This window comes from Haliotis cracherodii, unplaced genomic scaffold, assembly GCF_022045235.1.
Source record: "Haliotis cracherodii isolate W230 unplaced genomic scaffold, xgHalCrac1.p SCAF_2, whole genome shotgun sequence".
NCBI classification, from domain to species: domain Eukaryota; kingdom Metazoa; phylum Mollusca; class Gastropoda; order Lepetellida; family Haliotidae; genus Haliotis; species Haliotis cracherodii.
In genome coordinates this window covers 54,059,551-54,080,182 of record NW_027266275.1, presented here as the reverse complement: position 1 = coordinate 54,080,182, position 20,632 = coordinate 54,059,551, and the positions used below count along the sequence as shown (strand labels likewise).

The following is a 20,632-nucleotide window of genomic DNA, read 5'->3' as shown; positions in this document are numbered from 1 at the left end:
GATTATTGTGATATTGTGCCGGAGGTCAGGGCCTCTCAACATTTTCCATGTACAAACCTATTAGTCAACTATTGCCTTGAAAGGTCTGTCGCTTCTATTTATTCTATGAAATATAAATAGTACAATACGAACACCTAACGACTTAGCGTTACACAGAGCATTCATTTTCTGAAACAGAGCATTCATTTTCTGAAAATTGTATGTCAAACCTTAGTCTTCAGCATGATGAGCGAACTCTTAAACCACCAAATAAGCTATGTAGCTATACCTTCTGAGGCAATATTGTTAGCAGTTAGCAAGCATATTCAACATGTTCAACAATCTATACAATCTAGCAGTAGTGTGATAAGGATTTTGAAAAATATTGTGAACATCATATAAATCCTCAACACCCAGTGATAAAAAGAAACACCTCATGTACGAACTACTTGGTCTTACAATACCACTGTCTACATCAAACAGATCGTCTGATTCAAAACAACTGAAGGAGTCTCTTTAACATACATTCGCTTTCTCACAGCCAAGCTCAAGAATGTAGACAACCCCATATACATACAAACAATTTGCTTAAACCCAGATCTCCAACTTGAAACGTGAGTGTGCCAACGTACCAATACTTTGAAAACAAGTCAAGCTGTTTCCTATTGGATGTTTGTATTACTTTTATTATTCATATTTTATGTGGGCACATGCTTTGAAAATTGCAGCTGTTATTATACAATTAGGAATTTCCTTTTATGCTTTCATAATGTGTTTTCACTTTTGATTCGAGTGCAACACACTGTAACATTTCATGTTTTTACATTTTGTTGATGAATATTCTTCCTAAATGGGTTTTCAAAGTAGAGTCACAAGGTAAGCAATTACATTTTTGAATAAAATTTCAAGATTTAACTTCTAGCACTAAAATAAACTAAAACCAAATTTTACAATTGAAAGCATTGTTAAATTTGTTCTTGTACAAAGTCTACAATAGTTTTACAATCATGTTTCTAGAAAAACATTTCAGGCCATTAATCATGTTAACATGGCTAAATATAAACCAAATATCAGACTTTTCGTAAATATACACTTTGTGTGAGGATAACAGTGTTTCACCAATGTAAACAAATATACTGTTTGCCTCAGCACTACTTAAACAAGAGATCAGCTTCTACACACCTCAAACAGACGTTAATTGGTGGTCAAATCTACAACCGAAACCACGCCTCAGACTAATAAGACTTTCTGCCTATCAGCGACCATTATCCGAGCAGCTTTCCTGGGTATGGCCTAGCCCTAGCAAATAAGACTCTTCTAGAAAGGTGTATCTGAAAGTTACTTTTAACATTCTGATAAGGAAGGAAACTTTGTAGAATGAGACCATGCTGCATTTAATGACTTGCTGTCAAACACTGAAAGCGACCGGGTATACAGGTGTTTCTTTGAAAACAGGTTTATCAAAGAACATACAGGGTTACTTGAAACTTGAACTTGAAAAGAGAATTGAATGTTTCAAAGCTGTCAAACTTTACCTTGTTTGGATTGGAAACTGACACACAATGGAGCAAATAAACCTTTAGATTTCAACATTCAAATTTCTCACACATCCTCACTAATATTTTTCTTATTAACAATACTCAAGGAAGCTAGCATCCTTTAGCCAGTGAAGAAAAGCAACTCGATTGATCATGTAAAAAAGTCAGCATTTCATTATTCATAATGTCATCTTTTGTCCTTTATCAAAACATGAGTGATCAAATTATTTTCGCTTTAATGGTCTAAATAGTTACCATGGCTATACAATTACGTTCTTCAGGCAAATAAATAAAGGATATTTTTTGGGGGTTTTTTTTCCACCAAACTTAGACGAGTAGAACTTTGTTAAAGCTATGTTTCAAACTATGATTCATCACCATGGAAACATATATTGCTCATCCAGATCTCATAGTGCAGCCCTAATAAAACACTTTGCCACCTTGATCCTGTCTGCAACTATAACAGTCTATGTTCTCCATAACATCAAGCACAGCGAATCACCCAATGATTATAGACTGCCTGTAAGAGGATAGGCACATTTATCGCTTGACTAGAATTCAGGTTTTCTGCAGCCTGAGATGAGAAATATAATCTATTATGCAGAATCTACAGCTTAGAAATGCCATTGATGTTTTACCATTTGTGTCTCAAGTTTCACTGCAAGAACTTCAATGTGTATATGGTCTCTGACTTGGATTTTTTCCTCAATTTTTTATTGTCAACATGGTGCCTAAACTTTGTGTCTCATCCTGCTAAAAACATATGTAGTATGATCTTTTATTCAACAGCCAATGTTTCTTTCATAAATATGAGTCAAATGAAGTTTCTTTGATGTGAAAACATCTAAGATGGCATCTTATGTTATCAAACAAAAGTGTGCGAAGTCAATCAAACATTGGGAGAGTTTATGACAGAAATATTTTTTAGAATTTTTTTGACACATAGTTGTTAATATGATACACATATTTACAAAGTTTATGATAGGAACCCATTTTTAATTATATTCATAAAAAAAAACAAATTCTTATAAACAGTGCTTAAGTTACGTGCTTATTGAAAGACTATCTTATTATATTCACATATTCTATACCACATAGTCACTGACAATATCAGTCCCCTGCGGAGTAATTTCCTTTCGAATAATAACTGTGCCAAATTACAGTTCATTATCGTTATAAGGGCAGTCAGCTAATTAGCTATACAGACATTAGTTAGGTCAAGTGAAAAATTATGACAGAATGTGATCGATCGATGAAGAAATTTTCGGGTAAAATTATCCCTTCGGGCAAACGTACCATGAATGTTAGTCCTAACCATTGTCCAGTAGGCATACACCATGACAACAACACAAAGGCAATTGGGGAATTACAGAATAACCAACGAGCCACGAGTCATTACGGATTATCTGTTCTGAGTAATGAATGGTGTTGATCCCGAGGACTTACAGCATTTACTCACGAAGGAGAAATAATCCATAATCCGAGTTTTGAATAGGTTATTCTATATATTACTGACATTTTAAGAGAGAAAAATGAAGAAAAAACATACAAAATGTAAACCCAACAGAGAACCTTCACTAAAGGCACCCTATTGTTCACCCACTTTTGTGACAATTTGTGACGCCATATTTTTCTCAGCAATAAGCACCGTGACTTCATACAGCTTCACTTGACCAATAAGTATTTAGAACCGTTAAAATACACATGGTGCAAATATTGGAAAGTTATAGACACGATCATTCTGCCACGATCATTTTGTAATATTTAAAATTGGTCATGTCTTGGCCATAAAAAGGCATCTCTGACGTGGCCCCTTCCATTCACATAGTGTTACAGCACTGACTACCGATTGTGTTTACTAGTAGTCCTAGTAATGATCACCTAATGTCTTTTGGTGAATATGATTTTGGTCAAAATAATGTTCTACTAGTATTATTATTTATTGATACTGTCCATCTGTTTATTTCTTTGAATAGATGGAGGGTCAAGCTGATTAGAAATCTAAAGGTTAATTATTAAGTCTTTAATATGGAACAGTTGCAGAGAAAAATCACTATTTTGAGTTAGATACAATACAAGTAATTATCCGTGAGACAAAGGACACAATCTCCAGGAACTGAGTCAGTTAATCAGATCCTCTTTACATTATTTATGCAACAAAGCAGTCATATCACATCACAGAATATTAACAGTAGCGGGTGACCTCACCTTGATGAACACTACCTAGCTAACTGTCTTTCATTTCCCGATGAACGTCAGTATGTCATGTGAAAACGTTGTCAATCTGACGTCAAATAGGGACGATATGATCATACGATTCAGGCTATGACTGATGTATGCTTTGAAGCCAGACTGAACATTATATGTCAGGTCCCCGAAATGAAGCATTCTTTCGAAGTTACAACAGAGAATGATCTCCTTAACAAAAGAAATCTGTCACTAAGCTCCACACTGATGTGTAGGCCACTATGCACCAGGATTTCAAACTGCAGGCATGCCCCCTCAAAAGGTAATTCTCGTCTACAGCAGCTCATCCAGGCTCAGTATGACTTAAACACACACTCAAAGTTCACAGAACGTTCATATTAATCCATTTTCAGAATCAACCAGGTCTGGATTTCTTTTCAATTCTAGCTTTACTGGGTGCGACTTTCAAATGAATGACACTGCCAGAGCCTCCAGTTCATGACTTTCGTAAAACCAAGGGACGTAACTCCCATAGAGCTCTCCGCGTTAATATAGTTCACTGAAATATTTAATGTTTGGTGTTTGTATGGATTGTTCTGTTATCATTCATGTATCTGTCAATATAAGGATTGAAGTTCTATTTGTTGAAGTTCATCAGATGATGAAGACAGTGCCTGCTTGTGAGAAAATTTACCATGCAGCGCTTCCCACATCATGGAATTTGCTCATGTCAGGCACTGTCAGCTGATAAACGTCAACAAATACAACTTCAATCTTTAAATGGGTTCCATAATATAAACCATTACGGAAATACCACCAACTATAACTGGTGATGAAGAGTCCCAAAGGGCCACCTGACTGGCTTTGATAGATACATGGCACTGGCATTATACAAAGGGTGAAGGGTGAACATACAGGCCTCGGTGGAATTGGCTCTGGCATTAGCCAATTAAAAGATTTATTCAATACAAACAAATATTTTCTTTGTCATACATTTTATCCTAATAGATACTGTAACCATGGTCACCAACACACTTGACATAAGAGAACCATCGATAACTTCGCATAAATATTAGCTTTGACGGTAACAGCCCCATTAAATTTATAACTGGCTATTCAGCTGACATATATATGGAGTATCACCATTATCATGACCAGTTCAGCCCTCCAGTACATAATGTCATGACATAATAGTACCATATAATAATGGTGAAGTGCCATTAGGGCTGGCCACTTTACTTTTCTGTTTCACAGCTGAGCCTTTAATCTTTACAGGAATCATCTAAAACTTCTGTTATATTTTGAAACTCTAGACAATAATTTTGTTTTATTTCAAGGAGTTTTTTGTGATATAACCAATGAGCCATGTAATCCTCAAGTTTTCCTAAATTCTTAAAAAAGAATTTCCAGAGAAAATTATTTTTTCGTTGTAATTTCCTCCAATCAACCCTGCCTACATGTACCTATCATTAATGATTTACTCATGATTCAAAGTGAGCTACAGTAGATTTCACTCATGATTCAAAGTGAGCTACAGTAGATTTCACTCATTAGACAAGGTCGGCTAAAGTAGATTTCACTGATGACACCAGGTGAGCTATAGTAGATTTCACTGATGACACCAGGTGAGCTATAGTAGATTTCACTGACAATACATAAGTAGTTATCACCAATGACTCCATGAGAGCTAGATTTCACTGATTCCTGATGTAACTATCAAAAACAATCTCACCTGAAATCTATTCACAAAGAACGTACAGCAGTGAACTCAAGAACATCGATTTACACTTGCTTGAAAGAACAGTCTTATTTGAACACATCAATATTGCCATGACACTGAGAACTGTACCACAGTGCCATCAACGTAACACAATTCATATTCTCTTCCAAACAATATGATGTTTGTGTCACTAATTTTCAAGTTAGTTGTATAAATCTACCATGAAGAATTTGCTATACGGGTCTGCCCACATGAATTATCATTCACAATAGTTATGATTCATATGTCAAAAACAAAATTTTAAAGCGTCAAATATTTTCTTTCCAACAAAACAACCTGTGAAGTCAGCACAGAACTTGGAATTATGTTTCCTTGGAAGTCCTCAAGAAATATTTAACAATTTCACTGACTTAATTACACATCAAACAGCCAGCAATTTAATATTGTCATTTTTTATAAATACTTCTTAAACAGCTTCCTAAGGTCAGAATCTATGTGCTCATTTTTAATTGGACTGCGAAAACACACTCCTTGGCAACTCAACACACACATGATTTTGCACAAAACACACAATTATTTTGAATATCACTATAAAGGCCATGGCAAGCCTGAGTATCACACATGGAAGACACCAGCGCTGAGTGTAAGACAACAATACCAGTGACATGAGAGTGAGAGTGAGTGCAGTCCTTGTGGTTGCCAAGAGAAGAGCAGGGCTACAACGATCAGGGGACTGTTTACCACCGCGACGTCAGTCAGTGTCAATATTTACCATTGACTTTATCTAACCAGGTGATAAATCAACGACACAATTTATCCTGTTTGTACCATGCTGTACACTTTGCATTTTGTAAGAATCACAATTTTGGTCATAATTTGACATTTTCATGCACTTTCTTCAATTCATCAGGTTGTGTTGTGATGATTGTACACAAAAACCGGATTGTCTTAGGTTATTACCACACAAATCTCCGGATTGTTTTTTCAATGTGTTCGATAAACATTATCTTTGCCCAATATTGTCATCAACTTATGAACTTTACAAACCCTTGTCAACCCAAAGTATTGTCAAACAATTTATGCAGAATTAATATTAAAACAATTTAATTTTCCAAACAATATATTTCAACATCACCCAATAACATATTAAAACACATTTAAGATATAAAAATTACTGATTTGTCTCTAAAGTCTAAATAACACTTGCTTTATTTTTATGATTTCACTGGTAACATTTTATGCTTGACAAATTATTTCACAAAATATATTAATAATGTAGTATTCTATATATTTCACATTGCCTTTAAAAGTAGGTCAATTCTTAGCATGGCATGTTAGAAACAGCATGTAGAGATATACTTCATACTTTTAAGTAAATTCACTAATTAGATTGAAGATTATTACATATACTCGAATCTGAATTTTTCAAAATTTATTGTTTTGTAAGGTTTTTGCCTACATTTACTTCTAATAGTGGTTATTTATACACTGGCACATTCCAGCGCTTCATTCCAATGACCAAACAAAGAGAAAATAACCCTCCATTTCTGTACAGTTCACATGTAAAGTAACTATATAGATCTAATGTTCAGCAGAACTAGATATGAGACATTTGTGGGAACTAGGACTCTACCCTCTTATCTACACAGTATTAATCAAAATAGCAATTTTCTATCACCATGTATGTTCTTCCAAAAACATAATACTTCAGAACGCTTTTACAGAAAGTACATATTTGGTGAAAAAATGATGAGGATGGATTTACCAGCTCAATCTTTTCGTAGGAAAACACAATTTGAGTACTTCAGCTTTCCTATCACCAATATTCAAAGAGACAATCAAATCTAAATTCAACTCCCTCTTCAAGGAATCTCTTCAAGATGTAAATGCAAAAAGAGGCACAGGATACAAACTTAGGACATATAGGATAGTTATAAATGAAATAAAATTAGAACCCTATATCAGTCACTGTAAAGTAATAAAATATCGAGTTCACTTTTCTAAACTAAGATTATGTAACCATAAATTAAATACTGAACTTGGAAGACATACAAAGCCACCAACCCCACTACATCAGAGGCTATGCTCTACATGTTCAACCATTGATGACAAAAAACACTACTTACTTCACTGTATTAAACACACTCAAGAAAGAAATATACTCTTTGAAAAATTATCCAGACAAAATGTATATGTAAATGTCCACAGTCATGAAGATAAATTATTTCACTACATCCTGTCAAATAATGAAGCAGTCAATATCAACTGCATTTGTTTCCATATCTATAATTTCAAACAATAAATACCCCTTCATAATCAACCGTTGACATTTTATATTTAAAAATACAGTAAACTACGGTTATAACGAACACGCTTATATTGAACTGACGGATATAACGAACTTACTTTTTGGTCCCGACTATTTGCTGTAGTTATGCTGTTTATATGCTTATAACGAACTACGGTTATAACGAACTAAAATTAGTAGTCCCTTTGAGTTCGTTATAACCGTACTTTACTGTATCTTCAAATATGTAATATTGATTATTTTGTTTTTGTATGTTTCTAAAGGAATGTAAATTATGTATGTCTGTATATATGTATATATGAATCATAATGTCTTGTCTTTTAAAGTTGCATCTGTCCCGTAATGGAACGTTTCTGCAATAAATATTATCTTATCTTATCTGTTCACTAGACTAACATTTAATCTCTGAAATCTTTTATTACACAATATCCTTATTGACTCTAAAAATAAAAAAAATCCCTATGCTGATTTCTAGAGCTGGCTAGACTTGCTTTTGTATGCATTTCTAGATTATTATTTTTTCGTAAAATGAATATATTCCACGGTCATGGTGCAGGACTAAATGTTCACTAGAGGCCAGTTACAAATATCCTTGTTCCTCACGACTTTTCTCAAAATTGACAGGGTAGGGTGGGAAAATTATGTTTATTATTATTATATATTTAGTAGGTAACAAATCAATAAAAATATACTTGAGCCCTATTTTAGCAATACACCCTGTAGCTGGAGGTGCAAAATATTTGAATCTGGTGCAAAAAAAAGGTAAAATTTATTTCTTATCAGTGCTTATAATGGAAATATTAAGGGTTCGGTCAAATTCAGCGGTGGGAGAATGATGAGCAAGAAATTCATTTTAACAAACCTGACCTTTGAGTTTTCAAACCAAAATAAAGCTTACATTAGTCATGTTCTGCAAGTCTTATTTCACCACATAAGTTTCATGAACTTCATAATTTGTATTCACCAGTTCGACATTCATGTGACACAAGGCCATTGACCCACTGTACAAGAACAGCAGGCAGCCCAGCTGTGGGTTTAGCTACCCAGGCTGGGTATAATATGTCCACAAAGCCCTGGGGAAATACAGATCAGCTATGTCATACCTGGGTATCTCACCTGACCCCTGCTGGTGGTCAAAACACTACCCAACATTCCTGCAGTTCCCACACAAGGGGTATCAGCATGGGGGATGAGGACAGTGCCCTCCTCATTGAAGAGCAAGAGAATCATTCCGTATTCAATCCATATGGCCAAATTTGTGCCTTATAAATGTTTATAAATCTAAAATCTGACTTGTAATGTTGCTTTATTGTTTGAAGTTTTTAGTCGGATAATAATCTCCTGGCTTGTATTTGTATTCAATGTCAAAGCAATATTTATTGTAGGCAGTATAAAAACAACTTTGTCACTCTGATTTGATATATTTTCTGAATTTATATTTTTTAGGTCAGCAGATCCTAAACCAAGCCAAAGAATCAATGTTAGGGCTTAGGGTCAGGGTTCATTGTTCGGTTCAGGGTTCATTGTTATGGTCAGTCGAGAAAATCAAAAACACACATATTTTATCTCTTGCCTTAACACTGATACCAACAGTCTGACGACACGGCTTCAAACACAATTATTCATCAGTTTGATGTCGCCATACTCCATAGCTAAAATGTAGACTTTTAGCAACATGCCATTTGTGGGGTGAAAGGTTACTTTGCATAGAATATTTTCTTTTGGAGTAAATTCCTTGAGCATCTGAATGTTTATCAGTAACTCTTGGATTACTGGGACATCTGCAAAACCATTATAATCGTATCATAACTTTTTCACTGAAATAAATATCAAATTGCCAAATCCTTTTTCTCATCTGAGCTCTTGGGAGTATGGTATGAGAGGTAACATAAAAAGGATTTGCTGAATCTGTTTCTTATTCAAGATGAGAATCATGGGACCAATACATCGAAATGTGTCACCTCTTCACCTCAACAGAATGCAACATATTTTATAGTATCTTCTTTTGCGAATAAGACAAGTGTCATAATTAATGTTCCCCTTAATGCTGAGAACATAATCCTATTGATTCCACAGCACTGGTAACACTAGCTTTCCCTAAATGAACAGTTGAGCTTAATTTACAGGATACAGGCCACGCAGACCACCAGGGTCACAAACATTCAATTAACAAATTGAACAGGGGTGAAACAAAGCTCCCGCCTTGTCATGAAGCTTACAGTGACAGAGCCCGAGGAATGTCTCATGTACCTGGAAGAAGTCAAGGTGATTACCTGAACACCGCCCTGAACGTGACAAACTGACTCCAACTATAGCGTATGTACCAGCGTGTAGGCCGAGGCCCACATGGTGTAGACAGAACTTACTGACAATACTTCACATCCCCTGTACACTACCACACTCCTACTGACCGGCAAACACCAACGGTGAACATATTTCTGGGATCTGGACAAATTCATCTTTCAATATCTGGTGTTAATGTGATAATCTTGACATAATAACTATACTGAATATTTCTTTTTATTTGACACATAACTAAAAATGCAACAAGAAGAACATATCTTATACTATATCTTTTCTTAACACTTGAAGAAAAGTAAACACAGATATAAGAATTGATTAATTACATGTGAACATGGTGACAATAGATGAGACTATCAATGAACACCATTGATGTCACTTAAATCAAGTCAGTAGACCTATTACTATATAACTGGAATCCAAAATCATTTAATTTTAATGTGTGAGCACTGAGTGAGTGAGTGAGTGAGGAACCCAACCAAGGAACCCATGTGACCAACGTTTTCCCCACTAAGCGAACGCAGCACTTTTCACAATAACCGACAAACACAGATGTTTTGTAATTATCAGATTGGTCTAATAAGACAGTGCCCTATCTAAAATAGCCAGCCAATGATCAATACCGTCTCAAATCAGACTCATCTTAATGAGACATCATGGCCATCTGGTCACACCGTGATAATAACCAGCTAATGTTGTTGTAGCTAATCAGAGTTATAACTCACCAAACACTCACCACCGACAGTCTTCCGACAACACTGCTCACTCTAATCAATACCCATGAAAACTTTATCAGGGTAGGTCACACCCAGCCACAATGTCGGACACGATCATTGCCAGACGGGCATTCTTATTTAAGTATCTTATTATTGTACTTCTCTGTCTTTCCTATAATTCTATATTGCTAGCATACACTACGTTCAACACATGTTCAACACCATGTGTGAACTTAGCTTCTTAGGATATGGATTAATCCAGTGTTAGTTACAGTCCCACATGCAACATCTGCTCTGTGAGAGGTAGGTTTGGGATTAAGGCATGTAAAGTATCCAAGGTTGTGTGGCATGCAGTCAGAGTTGTAATACCATCTGTCAAACCGTACATGACTGGATATTTCCAAAAAAGAAAAAGGGAAATATAAAAATTGATCCCTCCGTTCCATTAGCAGGTCGAATTCTTACCGCCATCATATATAATTTGTGAGACACCAGTGTGTAAGGAGATTTGTTGTTTTCAAGAGTACTACTAGTACGAAGGTACGGAGATTCATTACTGTAAAACAACAAAATACATCTGCCCATTTGGATTCAGAACTATTAGAGCTATATTATGATTGCCTGAAAATAATCAAGTCTGTAATACGAATGAAATAAGGGTTGTCCAACTAATAATCTGGTGGTGACAATTTGCAATTTGATTGTGTGTAATCGTACACCAAAGCATGGACTGTTGTTAAAACTACGAAGCACTGGTTTGATACTCTTTGCAGACCACCATGATAGAACTGGACCCAGTTCCACAGAGAAAACGTAGCACTTGGAGGATAGCAAACTTCCATACTGTCTTGGACTTGAAGTAACTGTTTGATTGGCATTCTAGAAGATGGATAACAACATCTGGTTTATATTGGATATAGACAATATTGATGTAGATTCTAACCCCGTTTTCAAACTTGTTTTCTTACAGTAGTTACAGACTTATGGTAATTGTAGGACTAAGATCACTTTTGTGGAACGGGTCCAGCATGCCGTTGTACAAAGCGATCTTAGCACTAAGGTGATCGTTGTAACTCCCATACCTTAACATAGACATATGACAGTCATAGAGCTGAGGTTGTTTTGGCACCCTGAACAATAGACGACATAAAACATTCTCTCACTGACAGAAGTTATATAGCAAGTTCATACTCCCCCATGCCCACAATGTCCCTTCCTCTGCCCAGTCATAGCCTACAAGGCATGTCCTAGGCCCTTAGCTACATTGATCTATGTTCAGGTCGTGGCTATCTATTGTTCATCACAAAATGTAAAAACAATTGATGTCGTCCTACAAGACATGAAAACATTGTGCTTGAGGTGTGCGATATAGATTAAACTTTCTTTACCAAGCAACTATTTATATTCTTTGTCATGACACAAGGTCAATATTATGACAAATCTGCAACAGGTTGTCTGGGCCTGCTTCAACAATATCAAAGTGAAAACTATTTTTCGAAAAGGCGTCCATGATTAACACTCAGCTATCCCAGGTATTGTTTTCCAACAGTGTTTGCACTGCATGCTAGATACTTCCTCCTCTCCAAAAAATCATTATTAACCTGTTGAAGGACTCAGCCAAGTCTGACATTGTGGAAAGAAATGTATTACGATGTTGCTTAACAGACCACATTCATTTGTAACATGTCTATAATTTCATTAAGATACATACCATAGTATCATGTGCTCAACTCATTGTTAATTGTGACCATTTAAATGAAGTTGAATGATTTTTGTTACACTGTAAATAAAAAAGTGGTGTTAGAGCCAGTATACAGATCCAAATGTGGTTTAATATGAATACCCTGCATGGATGATGCAACATTGTTCCTAAGCAAGAACAACAAAAACACAACTTGTAGCAGGTCCAGGATTTAGTGAGGGTGAATTGGATTTTTCACTGCTGCAAGTAATTTCAGTAACAGCATGGCAGGAGAAACATCAATGGGCTTCACACATTCTACCCATGTGGGGAATGGAACCCGGGCCTTCCACGACCACTTTAACCACCCCGTCACCCGTCTGCCCTATAGTGTGAGGAACTTACAGAGGACCTTGGAGATCTGAGTGAGAGTGAATGTTGTTTAATGCCACAGCCAGTGATATTCAACCTACTCTGGTATATCACAGTTGAGTTATCTCAAACAAAAGTAGATACATTTCTTTTTTGTTGAGCCTAAGGATCAAGCAGTTGATCACCTACACAAAGGCCAAGCCATACCCAAATCACCCTCTCAAAGCACCACTACACACTCAAGTTTAGATGTCAGTTGCTTTCTTCTATCCACAAACATGAGTTTGTGTGTTTGTTATTTAACATCACACTCAGCAATATTCAACCATATGATGCCTGTTAGTCAGTCTGGACCAGGCAAATCAATGATTAATTTTATGACCAACGATCAACACCATCAGGGTACAATGACACACTATCTATCAACCAAGTCACCGAGCCTGTCCACCTGATACGTTAAGTCACCAGCATTGATTGACCAGCATAGGTTGCTAGGTACCAGCTCTAACCCAGAATCCCTACAGGGTGACACAAACATACAGTACTTAGGACAAATTTTAGTAACATAAACTGGATCTGTCCACAAACCGATGACCAAACAGTAAACTTGGTAATCAGGTGAAGTACTGGTATCAAATATATTAAATGAAACCATACTCTCCAAATTCATATTTTGTCCTTAATACCCTCTGCAAAAATCTAAGGTTTGTCATACTAACTTAATCGCATGGACATTATCTAACTAGGACCCAGCAGTTCAATAATCCTATAAGTCAATATCGCATCTCCGGTGGGGCTTTAATAGGAGCTAGTTAATTTCACACCATCAGTGCCTGCTTCTCATGCATTAGTTATTGCAGACATGACAATTTCTACCTGCCCTAGAGCAATCAGCTTAGTGCTTGTAAACAAAAGTTGGAGTACAAATAAAACAACAACCTTTCATGATTATTAATGTACATGGATCCGGATCCACTTGCTTTCAGCATGTTCAGTTGTGTTGTACGGTAATCAAGCATGTAATCCACATATTGTTCATCACCCAGGAATATATGCACATGTTTATTCATTGCTTATTATCTTCAAATGGAGAGTTCAATATGACATGCATCAAAAGAGACTATCCTATCTCATTTTCATAAATACTTAGAGACACCGGTGACATTTCTCCATTTATCAATGCCTTATCTGGTTCACAAAAAGTGCCCATGGCAGGTAATTTGGGAATAAACATTTTTTGGATGGAATGTCCATATTTCCTAAATTCACAGGTATTATTGCTGGCAAATAAATGTAATGACATTCAAACTTTACATCAAAATTGCTTCTTGGTAATATCTGAAGTTGATGTCTGAACAGGAATTTGGAATGATGAATTCTAATTTGAGAAATGTTAAAGTGTCACCTACATTTGCTAAACATTGGCCTCCCGATATATTGCCGCATCAGGTTGTGTCTAGGAAAATATACTTCAGGCTCATGCTGTTAATGACAAGCAAGTGACACGAGATAATGACAGTTAACAGCTGACTGACACAGGTCGATCAGATCACTTGACAACAAGTGTATCACATTTCACACCATGTCACTGAGCTCAAGCCTACACCAGCATGTCAAGTTCTATACCTTTGATGGATGGACAAAGTCCCACTGTCTTAAACATCATTCAAAAGTGTTATCTTTCAAAATATTTTTCCAAACAGATCATACACTTTCAAATTTTTTTTTTTCAAAATAAGCCTTCAGATCTGTTTGTTCAAACCTTCAGGGTGTGTGTAGCTTACAATCAGTGAGATACGTGACTCAGGGAGGTTAATAATGCCAGTCCAGCTTGAAATGTTGAAGACAAGACAGTCAAGACAGGTCTCCAGGACCTAATGTTGGAGTCACAGTGGGGATTCTGGGCAAGACAGGTCCCCGGGACCTAATGTTGGAGTCACGGTGGGGATTCTGGGCAAGACAGGTCCCCAGGACCTAATGTTGGAGTCACAGTGGGGATTCTGGGCAAGACAGTCCCCGGGACCTAATGTTGGAGTCACGGTGGGGATTCTGGGCAAGACAGGTCCCCGGGACCTAATGTTGGAGTCACGGTGGGATTATGGTCAGGATAGATCCTTATTACCCCATAGCAAAATAGCAAAAGTATTATCAAAAACCTTTCAACATTGAAGACTGGGTTAACTTGACACAAAATACCATGTACTATAAGCGTACAAAGAGAATGGATGCAAACATTGTGAGTCCTGGGCATGCAAAGACATTTGGCTGTTTAAATCATTAACACTAAAATGGTAGATTGTAGACAATATGGCACATATGACTGACAATTCTATTCTGGTAAGAAATACACCCAGAGTTCAAAGTGGCAGTGGATGATTTTCTTCAATCTAATATTGAAATCTCCATTGATAAAATCCAAACTGAACATGTGCAATAATATGACATGCCATACATCTGAAATTGCCAAGTCATTCTTCTGAGCCATAAGCCCTCATAACTGCTCTAATTTTGCAAGTGACAGCGATGAGTGTAGGACCGTATCTCTGACGTCAGACCTTCTGTGTTTATGTGTTCCACATGACTGACTCACTGTAGGCATATAGTCCAGCTGGGTTCAGTCAGGCAAAACGCCACCACTCATCAACAAACATTGTGCTCGCCCAGGGTCAGGTCTGAATATATCACTTTAGAATAATCATGACGATATATGAATTCAAATTTTTGACTTCAGGCATTTACTGTAAAGCTGATCAAATCCCTAAACCCTTCTCATTCATACACATTACAGTATTTGAATTTTTTTGGGGGTGAAATTCTCATAAAATCAAAGGGGTGATGTAAAACTGTTTTGTTAAAATACACAGTTATCCAACAATATTAACTAGACTTTGAATAATTTGAAAGAGAAAATTCGTTGTCATATCAGTGTATCAAAATTCCACAAACAATTTAAATAACCGAAAGGGAAATTTAAGTTTGGTTAACAGTAAATCCTTTGACTATATTCACATTGTTTTCACCAACAATACAGGCAACAGGCAAATTTAGCAAATAAATCATCTGATCTCAGGACAGAATATGTAATTACTTGGCACCTCCACTCCCAGACTGCTCCCTGAACCAAACTGTCAGGCAATCAGTATGATCCTTTGAAGAAAGCAATAATATATCAGCCTGTCAAAGTGCAGGGGGAAGTGTGGAGATGTCTGCTGCTCTGTTGTCATTATGTAACATTTCTATTCCATTGTTCTTAATGATTCTGATCTGCCTCAGGTGCTGTAAGCCTCTGCTGTAACTGTTACAGGTCTGGGTTATAGCTGTGTTGTGATTGCCATGGGCCTGTGAGGTGCTAAGGATTTGTAACAATACTCATGTGATAATAATGTTTATCTCTGATGTAATTTACATGTATAGATGGCTTGGTCTGGGCTGATGTGACAGGTGGGGATGAAGCTATCATAATTAATTATCAAGGCTCAACGAAAGCATCTTTCTTAAAGGAAATCTATGCTGCATACATGTTTGCCCATTTCCAGCCAAGGTCTCAACAGAGTGCTATGTGTGAAACTACAAACACACCTCTGTGTATACATGCTAAATAGTATACTCATTAAATTCTAGACTGATAAACATATAATAAAAAAGGGATTTTGAATAACTGAATCAACTTGTTTGGACTGCCAATTGGACACAGTCTCTTTCCTTAAAAATTAATTTCCTTTTTTTTTTATTTTATTTTTTATTGTTCCTGGTAGAAGTACATCATGTTTTGGTAGAAATCATTATACATGACCAGGTTTTTTTAAGCCAGTACATATCATTCACCCCCCAAAAAAACCAAAAAAATTAATTTCAAATGACTAGTAAGTTTGCTTTTTTTCAAATTTATGAGTTTGATACAAAATATATGTAGGAGGCGCCAAGAATCAACTTCACATCTCAACATGTGACTCAAACACAGAACTTGTGCACAAGAAACAAACGCACCAACCACTGAGCTAACCACAACCCTAACAGTAAATTGCTGTCGGACATCAAGCATGATATACTAGCAAAGCTTAGTAAAGAGACAAAAACTATAGGTTGCAGACATCTTGTAAGTTCAAGCTTCACCATTAGATTCACTGTGACTGTAAACTCTGAAGTAGGTATAGAATATACATGTTGTCAGACAGGTTTGTCTAAAGTTTACAGGGCCTCAGAAATACTGTCACGTTATTGAAATGAATACTGGCTTTTCTTGCTAGTCGACACTGGCAGACTGCCCTAACAATATCCGAACAAACATTTCACTTCTATACCTTGTGTACTAGTTATTCAACTGTTCCATGGATTAATGACAAAGCTGAAGACATGGATCTCCATTTTACACAAACAGGTAGAGCTGACTTGCTTTTTGCAAGACAAACATTAAATGTCAACAGGGACACCTTAATTAAATGTAAATGCAATAAATCAAGACATGCATTTTCAAACACCCATCATAAAACAGATTTCCTTGATGTTACTTCTGGCAGTTCAGTATGTATTTATATGTCATTCATTCACCATGAGAACAACGCCCAATATTCCATGTACTGTATTCGACGTAATAAGTGCCCAGGGCGCTCTCAAAGTTAGGAATAGGGGGCTCTTATTAGAATGTAATTTTGGTGAAAGATCATAAATTTCGTGGTTTATGCTGACAGCCTAAAATGATACAGAAGAAAAGTCTGTGCGTATTATACGAGACAGATATACTTTTCCTGAATTTAATTGCCTACAATTAAGGGTGCATATAACACACAAGTGTGTATTATACACAAATAAATAAGTCTTGTGTACATTGATCAATCAGAAGGGTGCTAATTGGGATTGATCACTAGCCATTTTATTAGCAAATTTGGCCGTGGGCGCTTATTAGAGCGGGGCTCTTATTACGTCAAATACGGTAGTTGATGTGAGTGCAGATAATCATAATCATGTCATTAAAATTGGCAAACAACTTTTTATATAATAAACATTGAATTGCTTGATAGGCATTACTAAGAAGTTGACAGTGACAAAGTAGACACAATTTATGGATAACAATTTTACAGTAATTAAAGAAGTTGTTATCCATAAATTATGTCTACTTTGAAAATAAACATTGTTTTGAAACTTCAAGCGACCTCTATTCGAATAAGTTCTTCCTCTGTCAATCTCAATCTGGTAAAAACAAAGTGAAATGAGGGTACTGAGCTCACCCATTGGAAACTGGTATGAACCTTTGGTTCTGAATACATCAGCAAACATGTAAAATGTGTTCTGCAATAACCCTAACTTTCATTTCGTATACATACAAATGTGGGGGACTAAAACTAATTGAGTTCCAGAGCAGTCAGCTTCAGACCATCCGATGTAATTCAAGATGTAACACAAACATGTAAACAAACACCAAGTCAAAAACATCTATGGTACACAGTTTCTAGACAGTTATGCCACACGGTTCGTACTGATATTGTGACACAAAAACGTTTTTTTCAAAAGCCAATGATCATACTTTGAAGGTAAAAACATAATACCTACTGGTAAGTGCAATTTCAAACAGGTTAATAAGGACATTCGTACTTTATTTCATTGTCAGTTTAGCTCTACTAAGTCTTGTTCATCTCAATTATACACCAATCAAATATTCAAGTTCCACACCACTTGTTCAGAATTATTTATCGATCGTGTTGCAGACTTAATATTTGCTACATGACATCATCACTCACGTGAGTGAGTGATTGAGTACGGTTTTATGCCTCTTTTAGCAATATTGCAGCAATATCACGGCAGGGGACATCAGAAATGGGCTTCACACATTGTACCCATGAGGGGAATCAAACCCGGATCTTCGAATTGACGAGCGAATGCTTTAACCACTAGGCTACCCCACAGTCCCTCACTCATTAGAAAAACAATCAGTTGTAATGATTTTACTAAACAGTAGATAACAGTGGTTCTAAAAAAGCCTTTCATGTAAGTTTAGTGAATAATAAGATTATCAAGGAATAATGAAACATACACCTTTTGAGGGCTGGACTGCCAACTTCAAAGCCTTTTCAAGGCCGTTGGACCCTTGTTTTAAAACAAATGCTCATATAATAAAATGCCAAATAAAACTCAAAGTCTTATTCAATGTTTGAGTGGAAAGCGTACTGTAATGGATGACAATACACAATTACTCAATAACATTATTTATACATGCAAGGGGTTGTTATTATAGGTAGGGGTTATGATAAGAATTTTTCCCTTGCACTGTAAGGACTGACATTGTTGGGTATGTTTTTCACTCCAATACTTCAGTTAATAGGTTAAAAAAACAACAATCAAATTTATCATTGATGTACTTACCTATGAACATAATCGCAAGAAAGAGGAAGCTGTTTCCCGCTGCATGCAGTGCTGCCAGTACTATCCCTGTCACCACACAACAAACTCCCAACAGAGACAACACCACCAGAACCCATCGGAATGATGTCAATTTCACAAAACATTTGACACATGGTTCTTTACATGCTCCTTCATCCGAATGTATTGAACTGGAGGATCGTGTGCGATTTCTTCGGCCATGACGCGTCGTTCGCGTGCCGGTTTCATGGGTCCTATGTCTCCCTTGATTTCTCGTTCGATGATCTGGCGGCCGATTGCGTCTATCTCCATTCCGTGTTTGGCGATGTTGATTTGGCCGTGACGGCGTCACAGGAGACGCAACATGAGAGTGTAGCAGATCAGGCAGGGTATCTGCCCGTTGAGGGTCGATCCTGGCTGACACTCCAACACTAATGTCCCTGGTTTGAATCTGCCTGTATGTTGGTATCTGAACCTGCCTTGTGCCACTGTTAGGGGACACTGGGAGGGCGGGGTCCTGTGGCAGGGAGGGGTACAGTGGTAGTTGAGGTGCCCCACTCATGTCTGGTGGGCTGGATTCAAGCTGTGATACCACCCGTCTGTCCTCGCCAACATGGTGGGAGGGACTGTGCCCTGAGCCGTTGAAACCTGCTTCAGGGTTAAACTCACTGGTGGAGTTTTGGCTGGGGGTCAGATCATTAACACTATCTGAGTTGACAGGTTGAAAGTAGGTCTCATTATCAACTATATCTGGGTAATTTGGCAAGGACTGTCTATTCTGAGTGAAATGTAACCATGAAGATACTGTTTGGTTAGACGGAGGGGGTACCTTATGTCCAGATAGATTTCCTGGGCCTACAACTTGAACACCACTTGCCATTGAAACCTGCACCTTCTACTCGATCAGGTCTAGATTCCCTCGGCTATGATCCACGATGATGTCAGGAAACAGGTGGGGGAGGGGACATATGGATTCAGGGGGACAAGACTCCACTGGCTCCACTAGCATGACCCCTTTTGACCTGGCACGTGGCCAACTTCAAGACTGCACTGGGCCACATGCTCTACTGTGAGGAAGTAAACATGAGCACTGAAATAGCCTAGACAGCCTGTAACAAAAGAAATATAGACCTTTGTCAACAAAGCCAATCATGGATTTCAATGGCCTATTCAATGACACCCATGCATCTTTGGAAGTAGCCAGGCTGATCACTGAACCGTGAAATGAACACAATGCTTATTGATGCATACACCAGGGACACTTAATTGACCATACTGCATTCATTAGGTCTGCTGTTACTTATAACAAATTGTTACATAACTGTTGATCCTAATTGACTGAGGCTTAAGAAACATAATTGGTCATTAGCAATTTCGCTTGGTCAGTTAAAATCACCTTGAGTTACACTGTGATACGGACACTTAGATCTAATTATTGTATTAATTTCAGCAACGCAACGACCACAATAGGATATT

At 37.0% G+C, this 20,632-nt stretch overlaps 1 protein-coding gene across 1 annotated transcript in view; it reads right to left on the bottom strand.

Moving 5' to 3' along the window:
• Positions 1-20,632, bottom strand: part of LOC139468242 (uncharacterized) — a 57,497-nt gene that overhangs the window by 36,518 nt on the left and 347 nt on the right. The window contains exon 2 of the mRNA XM_071250080.1: positions 19,160-20,265. Within this exon, the coding sequence (XP_071106181.1) occupies positions 19,160-20,036 (877 nt within the window). The 5' untranslated portion in view covers positions 20,037-20,265. The remainder of the gene's footprint in view (positions 1-19,159; positions 20,266-20,632) is intronic.